Below are 9,835 nucleotides of genomic sequence, written 5' to 3'. Positions count from 1 at the left end.
CCGCCTCATTCCTAAACATACTCCTTCCCAATTGGGGTCATAGTAATAGTATCCTTTCTAGGCATCACTGTCCAGTCAAGGGACAAGTCTCAGCCACTGTCTTTGTCTTCTTCTCTTCCTCATGCACTTTATTTAGGTTGAAATGGTTTTCAATGGGATTCAACCTCGTCTGCGCACAGGGCCGTGCTAGATCATAGGCAGCACAAAGGTGATTCGGTCTGGTCAGGTTGCTCGCTGGCTTTGAGAATCTTTTATTTGCTTGTAGATTCATATAATAAAAGGCATAGTATTTCAGTAACACTTCCTTTTTCTAGGCTACCGATTTCTTTTAACTTGATATGAGTGTGCTAGAATCCAGTTGAAATTGGATTTAAGAACATTAGATGTAACAGAAGTCTTTAAGACACCTTCCAAGTACTCCCTACCCATGTATTTTTGTTGTGCTTTTTAAAAATCTCTTACAGCATGTATCAGTTTTACACTACATGCTGTTTATTTGTATATGTGCCAGCAGCCACTAGAGAGAGAGAGAAGGAGGGAGGAAGGAAGGGAGGGAGGGAGGGGAAGAGAGAGAGAGGAAGAAGAAGAAGAGGAGGACGAGGAGGACGAGGACGAGGAGGAGGACGAGGAGGACGAGGACGAGGACGAGGAGGAGGAGGAAGAGGAGAAAAGAAGAAAAAGAAGAAGAAGAAGAAGAAGAAGAAGAAGAAGAAGAAGAAGAAGAAGAAGAAGAAGAAGAAGAAGAAGAAGAAGAAAGAAGAAGGCCCAGAAAAGTGAGGAGTGGAGACAGAAGACCTGGACTTGAATTTGACGCTAGACTCCAATACAAGTGGACCCAGAAATCTTGGTCACGCCATGCCACTTGATCTCTATGATCCTCAGTCTTACACCTAGAACAGGAAGATAATTAGTGCCCATTTCATCACATAGATGTGGAAACTGGCCACCATTTGAATGTGCTTTCATCACCAGTATTTATATGTTAATTTTACAAAGGGCCTTGCCTATGAGAAAAACCCTATTAGTATGAATTGAATTACTGAAAAAATATGCCAATCCCCCAATGGCATATTGCTATTATTGGCGTTTTATTTTCCTGTTCTGCATTGTTAGTGCGGCTTATCTGTAACGCCTTATGGGGTTCAGAGAGAAGTGTTTCTAGGGATTAAGCAGAATCAAAAGGGAGGGGCTTGCCAATGGAGTTAGTAGGGTCCAAAGCTCCTCCCCTCATGTTTCATATGTCTTCCCTGATAACAATGGATAATAAAAACGACTGATAATAACGGGGAGGCCCTAGTTGTGTAAAGTAAGATAGTTCTGGTTCAAACTGTGAGTGTGCCTCTACTATATATGCAATTTAAGACGTTTTTCTGAGTCTTAGCTCTCTGTAAAATGAAAACAAAATAGAATTATGTAATCGAAATTAGAGTACAATGTGTTAAAATAAGACTCAAGGAACTACCAAAACTCAGAATAACTGAGTTAACCAAACTCAGTATTAATTACAGTAACATCCACCCATTAATAGAGCAACCACTGTTAGGGTGAGCATCATATAGTCCTAGAGATAGACAATGTCATCTGTGTGAATGACAGTTAGTGACTGGCATACAGTGTGGCCAGAGTGATAACATAAAGGGTATGCATTGCTCTGGAAACAACCCGGGAGGGGCCTATATGGCACCTCTGCTTGGGAAGTTGGCAGTTATTAGGGAAGGCTTTCTGGAGGGAGTTTCTGGAGGAGCTTAAAGTCACAAGGACAGAGAGACCTCAGTGACAGGACCAGCGCACAGGTCTGAGAAAGCATGCCCATCTCAGGGAACCTACGACAAACCATAATTGTGCATTTGTGTGTGTGTGTGAAACGATTTCTGCTTCTTTCTATGAGGAAACGGAAGGCACCGAAAACCTGTCCCCTCACTTAGAAAACTTCGGTGGGGAGTATCAGGTTAAAATGTCTTTATATAAATACAATACAAGTTTAGAGACTTTAAACTGAGCTTCAATCCTGTCTAAACCCCGTGGGTGCCTTAACTCACTGCATCCCTCCATTTCGTGGTTAACCAGTTGTAACACCCATCTCTCAGGGTTACTGCAAGGACTAAGCAGGTGTGCAAGGCAGGTTCGCAGCAATGTGAGTGACATAAGCAGCATTTGGAATAAATATGAGTTCTCTCGGCTGAACCAAGTGTATCTGGAGGAAAAAGCCTCTCTCCTCCCTTTCTCTCCTGGCCTCCTCTAGCAGTGTCAGCGGCGGCAGCACGAAGCCGGGGACGTACAGGACGTCCACTCAAGCGGGCACTCTGTTGATTAATGGGCAGGGGCGCCGAGCCCGACGCGGGCTGGGCATGCTCAGTGCGCGCGGCGACGCCAGGCAGCGGCGGGGGCGGGGCCGGACGCGCCAAGCGCATGCTCAGTCTCACCATCTGCTCTTTCCATCCAGTGCCGCAGCCGGAAAACCGCAGCGGCGACGGCGGCGGCGGCTGGAGGGGAGCGACGCGGCCGGCATCGGGAGGGGTAGCGGAAAATACGAGGGCGAGCCCGATAAGGCAGAAGGCGCTAGCCCGTGATTTGCGGCCTCCTCAGGGCCGCTGCCTCGGCAGTGAGCTTCGCCGAGGAGGCGGGCGGCGGCGACGGGAGCGCCGGGGAAGCGCCGGGCCGCGGGCGGCTCGCGCGCTGCAGCGATTCTGACGTTTTCCGCGGCGGGTCCCGCGGCCCGAGGGGCGGCCGTGAGTGAGGCGGGGCGTGCGCGCTCCGCCATGGCCGGGACACTGTCCGCGACGTGATCGTCCAGGCTGCCCCCGCCCGAGCATTCCGGGCCCTCGCAGCCGCCACCCTCCTCCGAGCCCGTGTGACTAAACGGAGACAAAGGGGAGGCGGCGGGGCAGACCGGGGCCGGAGCGAGCGCTGCCCGGCGCCGCCTCACGTCTATGCCCGGGGCCGCGGCGGCTCCCGCGGGCGGTGGCGGGCTCGCGACGAGCGCAGCTGAGTTTTTCCGCGCCCGGCGCCCGGGAGGGCCGCGACCGGTGCGGACGATCTGAAGTCCCTCTTCGCCACACCATGTGAAGGCTGTCGTCCCGCCGTCCCGACCAGCCGCCGTGAAAGATGGGGGATGCTGCAGACCCGCGGGAGATGAGAAGGACGTTCATTGTTCCAGCCATCAAGCCCTTTGACCACTATGACTTCTCCAGGGCCAAAATCTCCTGCAATCTGGCCTGGCTGGTGGCCAAAGCCTTTGGGACAGGTAAGTGGTGTCTTGTCTTCCTCTTCCTCCCGATGGTGTCCACATCCCGGTTTTTGTTCCTGATTCCACCCCTTCCCCCATGTATGTCTTCCGGTACAGGTTCAGGGAGATGATGGGAGACCAGCACTAGGAAAAAGAAAGAAGGCAGGTTTGGTCTTAAATGAGGTGCCCTTGACTGATCGCGGGATGGGTTGTCCAGATTCCTTTTATTGAATAGCGCGTGTGTGTGTGTGTGTGTGTGTGTGTGTGTGTGTGTGTGTGTGTGTAAATTCAACGAGCAAATTGTCGTGTTTTCCTAAAATGGCTTCAATTTGTGGTGTTTTCCTCATTGTGCTGCATACATTTCCCTCTCAGTTATAATTGTGATTACCCTACCAAGAAATCTGAGTTTACTACTGGAAGAAGGTGGATGGTCCGTGGTGCTATATTGATTTTGACATTTGTCATGGTGGCTGCTCTTCAGGCTTTATAGGATGAAAGGTGGTCTCTGTTGAAGTGCAGTATTAATTTTTGCTGTCATTCTTTATTCCTCTACCACCCGTCCGTACACATTTTAAATCCTTGTTAAGGCACCCATTAAAACCAGTTTTAGTTTTCTGACTGTATGGTGCTGTTTTCACTTAATATCATATCATCGAGGCATACCCCTTTTTCTAAATGTATTTTGATCATAAAATCAGATAAACAAAACCTCCCTGCTTTGAGGTTTTCTTTTTGATGTAGAAGTAGTTTGGGGGGGGGGGGTTGGGAGAGGCATATGCTGTTGACACAAAAATCCTGTAGTACCATGGCAATTAAAACACTCCCTCCATAGCCCAGTCTTTGCAGAATAACAGGAAGGGGGCCTCCTGCTGTAATTCCTTAACTCTTGCTTTAGGAGCTCATGTTGTGGAATGCTTAAAAAAATTAGTGAAGTTCTTCAGTGCTTGCAAAATGTTCTCTGGATGTTTCTTGGAGGGTGACTGGTTTCCAGTTTCAGGACTGTGAAGATATGTGGCTCAATGGTTTAATCCTGCTTTATTGTTTAGCCTTATACATAGGGCAGTGTTTTCAGGATTTGCACATCTGGGTTAAAGAGTAGATGAATTCCCCCATTTAGGAACGTGTTTGTTAGTTTAGAAGAAATTTTTGTGTTTATGCCTAATAGGAAGCACAGATAATACTTTCTAAAAACTGATATAAAAAATGGGAAGCACTATACTAAATATCTATTTGGAGGACTGATGAGGCTATGAGTGAGAAACAGGGAAATTGGCAACATTTCCTGTGTGGAAGCTAGAAGACGGAGAGGACCCGGGGCGTTTTCGCCATCTGAAGCTGAGAGGTGCTTGTAGCACAAAAGTGAACGCTGTGCCGTTCCCTCTCCCAGAGGCTTCTGAGCAGACATGCCCTACTTTCGGGATGTATGTCAGGCCGGTCACTGGATTCTGGAGTACTGGAACACACTTGAGGAGAAAGGAAGTATGGGACTATACTGTCAGTGCAATCCGCCTTCTGCCGGTGCTCTGCCGGTGCTTTGCATTGTTTTACCGGAGGATTCACAACTCTGATGTCAGTGTGCTCCACATTTGCGCAGGAGAGAGCCAGGGCAGCCACTGACATGGATAAAAAGATCCGAGGAAGATAGATTCTTTAAGGTGTGTGTGTGTGTGTATTTTCTGAGACATCCTTTCATCTCACTGTGTATCCACCTGGCCAGGTGCTTGCTGTGAAGCTCAGACTGACCTCAACTTCATAGTAGTGCTCTGCCTCAGTGCTGGGCTAGAGATGGGTGCCATGGTCACCTTTGTTTTGCTTTACTGACAGGCTTTTTTGTTTCATTATTGTTTTTATTTTATGTGCATTGGTGTTTTAACTGCATGTATGTATGTCTGTGAGGGTGTTAGATCCTGTGGAACTGGAGTTATAGACAGTTGTGAGCGGCCATGTAGGTGCTGGGAATTGAATCCTATTCCTCTGCAAGAGCAGCCAGTGCTCTTAACCACTGAGCCATCTCTCCAGCTCCTATTGACAATCTTCAAAACATAATCTTACATAGAGTGACTAGAAAAAAAGGTAAGATTTTTTTTTTAATTTTTGCTGCATTTTTACTTGCCATAAACACAAAAAGGTTAATAGGCAAATATTTCAAAGCTAATAATTGTATTCATTTATTCAAAATGTTGACCCAACAATTTTTAGGATAATGTGCAGGCTTTTTGTTGTTGTTGTTGTTAGAAATGTTCAAAGTTTTAGAAATAATTTATTTATTACATTTATATGCTGTGCGTGCATCACACACCTACTCATTAGAGGCCAACCTGCTGGAGTCGGTTCTTGCTTTAGCATGTGGGCTCCAGGGCTGGAACTCAAGCTGTCAGACTTGGCAGCAGGCCTTTATCCACTGAGCAATCTTACTTGTCCCTTCCTAACTTTTGTTATACAAAATATCATCAGCTTTAGAACTGTATGTTGAAAAGGCAATTCAAAATGATTAATGCAGAATTAATTTTGGACAAAGAATAAATTAATTGAATTGTAAAACCAATAAGAGACACTGGCATTGTGATACCTAGAAAGCAGATAAGAGGTATTTGCATGAATAATACTCTTCTTGTCCTGAAAAATATTCCATAGGCCCCATATTTTAGAGAGTGTATGTATTCATTAGTGTTTGGTTTTGGAAAGACAGTGTCTCATGTAGCCTAGAGAGGTTGAGCTGTGAGATGAAAGCAACACATTCAAGCAGCAACATAACTGCGATTACCTCTGATGTTTTGTTCTTTTGACTCTTCCAGCTGATGGCTGTAGAAGCTCTTGGAATGAATCCCACTCCCTTTCTCCTTCCCACACTCGTGTGTGTGTGTGTGTGTGTGTGTGTGTGTGTGTGTGTGGTGTGGTGTGGTGTGGTGTGGTGTGGTGTAGTCTTACTATGTAGTATAGTCCTGGCTAGCCTCATACTCACTATGTAGACCAGACTGGCCTGGAATCACACAGGTCCTCCTGTCTCTGCCTTTCTCCTTCCCACACTCGTGTGTGTGTGTGTGTGTGTGTGTGTGTGTGTGTGTGTGTGTGGTGTGGTGTGGTGTGGTGTGGTGTGGTGTAGTCTTACTATGTAGTATAGTCCTGGCTAGCCTCATACTCACTATGTAGACCAGACTGGCCTGGAATCACACAGGTCCTCCTGTCTCTGCCTTCTAAGTGCTGGAATTGAAGGCATGCAACCACCATGCCTGTGGTGTGTGTGTGTGTGTGTGTGTGTGTGTGTGTTGACACAGGTTCTTTCTGTACAGTTCTGGCTAGCTTGGAATTTATGTGAGTTGTCTTATTCAGCCCCTGGAGTGCTGTGATTGCAAACGGGAGCCATCATACCCCCCTTAAGGCCCAATTTGTAGTGCTAATTTCTCATTTTCACCTTAGTAGCTATATTGTCTTTTGTGTGTACGTGTGTGTAGGTACACGTGTGTGTGTGTGTCTGTGAAGACCATAGGCAGAACTGCCTTCCTCTTTTTGAGACAAGATTTCTCATTGAACCTGCAGCTCGCCAATCTGGCTAGATTTACTGGCTAGCAAACTCCAGGGGTCCTCACTTTTCTTCCCTCTCAGTGCTGGCCTTATAGGTGTGTGCTTCCACCAACCCTGCTTTTTGTGTGAGATCCAAACTCAGGTCCTCAGACTTGTATAACAAGCACTCGTACTTAAAGACAGCTACCCAGCCCCTTTTTCTTATCCCATCTAGTTAGTGGGATAAAATCATTTGCTGTCATAATATACCTTGTCCCATTTCTTTATGTCCCGGCAGATATTGTTAAATTCTCATAGAAGTCCTGGCTCCTAAATATTTACAAGGGATGAGTAGCCATGAGGTGAAAAAGAGACTCAGTACAAAGAGGCCATTTGGGACATTATTGAAGAGTCTGGGCAAGAGGTGATGAGGGCTCAAGGTGGGGTGGAAATAATAATAAATCTGCTGTATTCATTGAGCAGTTCCTGGGTGTCATACACTTCACATAGTATCTCATTTTAATCCTCCTGATGGCCTCAAGAGGTGGAAACTGTTACTCATCCCAGTTTTACTGGGGAGGAAAATGAGACTTGTGGCTTTTGGAGTTTATCCAAAGGCACCAAACCAATGGAACCAGGATCAAAACCAGGGAAGTCTGACTTGCTGTATGCTTTTATTAGTTGAGAACATTCCATGGGCCAAAGGAAGGGAAAAGAAGCAAGAGGCAGAGAAATATTGCAGAAATTTAATCCTTAGTGTTTCTAAAGGACTGAATTTGGGATACATGGGTGAATTTTTTTGTTTTTTTGTTTTTTTTTTTTGTGACAGGGTTTCTCTGTGTAATTGTCCTGGATGTCCTGGAACTAGCTCTTGTAGACCATGCTGGCCTCTAACTCACAGAGATCTGCTTGCCTCTGCCTCCCAAGTTCTGGGATTAAAGGCGTGCACCACCATTGCCCGGTATCCATCGGTGATTTTGAAGAGTATAAATGAGGATAAGGCCACCTGAGGATTTAGAGAAAGTGAAATTTGGAGATTTGTGACTGGGAAGGTAAACTGTGACACCAGTTAACAGAGGAGCAGCGGGTTGGGTGGGAATGCAGATGAATATTTTTGAGCTAGATGGATAGGTCCAGATATGTTGTCTGAGAAATGCGGTAAAGTGGGTAGTTACAAATAGAGCTAAGACTGCAGTGTGACTCCGAAGCCGAGACTGGAGTTGCAGGTAGATGTGATTATTGAGGACAGGAAAAGATTAAAGACACAATTTCGAAGAGTGAGGACTTAGAGGAAAAGGAGGCAGAGGCAGAGCGATCAGTTAAGAGTTGTATTGTAAGAGCATCTAGACCAGTGAGCTGGCTCAGCTTGAGGTCGAGCCCTAGGAACTACTACGTGGTGGAAGGAGACACTGACCCTGTACTGACCCTGGCAAGTCGTTCTTCGACTTGCACACGTGCCCCACGAGACGAGCCTTCCTTCCCACCCCACCCCCCATAAATAAATAAATTAACAAATGTTTCCTTTTTTTCTTAGAAGAAAGGATAGTAGCACTGAGGCCCTGGGAGGAAAGGTGTTTGCTGGACAGTGGTTTAAGCAAAGAGGAAAGTCTAACTACAGGTTAGTTCAGGATATGAGGCTTACAGTGGCCACAGTGCCATTCAGAGACTGGTACAGGTCGGGAGTGGTGCTGGAGGCTAGTCCAGGGAGATCACTTTCAGCTCAGCAGTCTGAAGTCAGATCTCTGTAGTAAAGGAGGCCGCTTGAAACAAGACCCTGAGATAGGCATTGAAGATGGAGAAAATGGTTTGGATGTAGGCCATGGAGGTAGGACATCTAGGTGGTGGTAGTGAAGCAACAGATTTGGCAAGGTTTATGTAGTAAAGTGGAGGGAAAACTAGTCTGAAAGGTAAATTAGTGCACAGTGGTACTTACGATCAGGTTTTGTTGTTGTTGCTAGTAGATAAATTATTCTAAATGTACTGAATTAAAATAAAAACCATTATTTTATTATACCATGTACTTTGAGCTAATTACTATTACTATTCAAAGCATTTTACAGTTTTCTGAGAACAACCCTGTTGAGCAAATATGTTATTTCTTCCCCTAAATCTCTAAATCAGGGTTTCCCAACTATAGAACTATTGATCAGGCAGTGCTTCATTCTAGGACCTCTCTTGTATATTATAGAATTTTATCAGCATCCTCAGTTCTTGTCCAAATTCCATAGTGTTCTCTGCACCTTCTTGTGTAACATATTGTCAGGTTAAAATCGTATTTGTACATTAAAGTGTAAAGAGTATAAAGAGTATCCATATTGAAATATATGGATATATTTGAAATATATGGATATATATGAAATATATGGATATATAATTATAGCCAGGATATAGTTTTCTTTTTTTAAAAAATAAGTGAAGAAATAGGCATAGAGAGGCTAGTAAAATTATCTTTGACCATCCAGCTAAATATACTGAAATTTTTCCTGCCTGGTACCCTGACCTACTCAGTTTGTGTTCTGGGCAAGGTAGCTCATCAGAAATATTTTTCAGAAGCTGTCAAGGAGTACACTTCAAAAAGGCTGAAAGGTATACTTCATGTTACATGCATGTTATCATAAAGGAAAAGGAAATCTTGGAAACAGAATAGGAAATGGACTTGAGTAGGACTAAAAGTTATGATGGGGATCTACTGGATGTTTAAGCTAGTACATGCGGACAAATGTGACTAGGTTGAAAGTGGGTGGGAGATAGTTTCATTTGTAATTATTGGAAAACCCACCTCAAATGACTAGCAATAAGGTGCATGTATTGGTTTATAAAACTACAAGAGTCCTAAAGTAGGGTGGATTTGGATTTGAGTTTTCAGGTCTTGTTTTTCTCTGATTCCTTTAGCTGTACCCTTCATCACGGCTGGGTTTCATTCTCTGGTTGTCACGGTACAGAACTGTGTAGAACAGAACAGCTGTAGGTGGTCCAGGTGTCAGCCAGGACCCACAGTTCAGAGCCCTTTACTGATGATTATGTGAAAGTTTTGCATTCTTATCTTGCCTTTTTCTTTTTCTTTTCTTTTCTTTTCTTTTCTTTTTTTTTTTTTTTTTTTTTTTTTTT

The 9,835-nt window shown here is 45.0% G+C and overlaps 1 protein-coding gene across 4 annotated transcripts in view; it reads left to right on the top strand.

Annotated features, from left to right (window-relative positions):
* The first annotated feature begins 2,430 nt into the window (after nucleotides 1-2,430).
* Nucleotides 2,431-9,835, top strand: part of Camsap2 (calmodulin regulated spectrin associated protein family member 2) — a 96,637-nt gene continuing 89,232 nt past the window's right edge. For 2 of the 4 annotated variants that reach the window (XM_013346743.2, XM_026779599.1), the window contains exon 1: nucleotides 2,431-3,244. In XM_013346743.2, the coding sequence (XP_013202197.1) occupies nucleotides 3,106-3,244 (139 nt within the window). In that variant the 5' untranslated portion in view covers nucleotides 2,431-3,105. The remainder of the gene's footprint in view (nucleotides 3,245-9,835) is intronic. The other 2 variants (XM_013346744.2, XM_026779600.1) reach the window with 1 other exon arrangement.

This window comes from Microtus ochrogaster, chromosome 6 (genome assembly GCF_000317375.1).
Source record: "Microtus ochrogaster isolate Prairie Vole_2 chromosome 6, MicOch1.0, whole genome shotgun sequence".
Classification (NCBI taxonomy): domain Eukaryota; kingdom Metazoa; phylum Chordata; class Mammalia; order Rodentia; family Cricetidae; genus Microtus; species Microtus ochrogaster.
The sequence above is the reverse complement of the archived record's forward strand: the minus strand, read 5'-3'. Positions and strand labels throughout refer to the sequence as shown.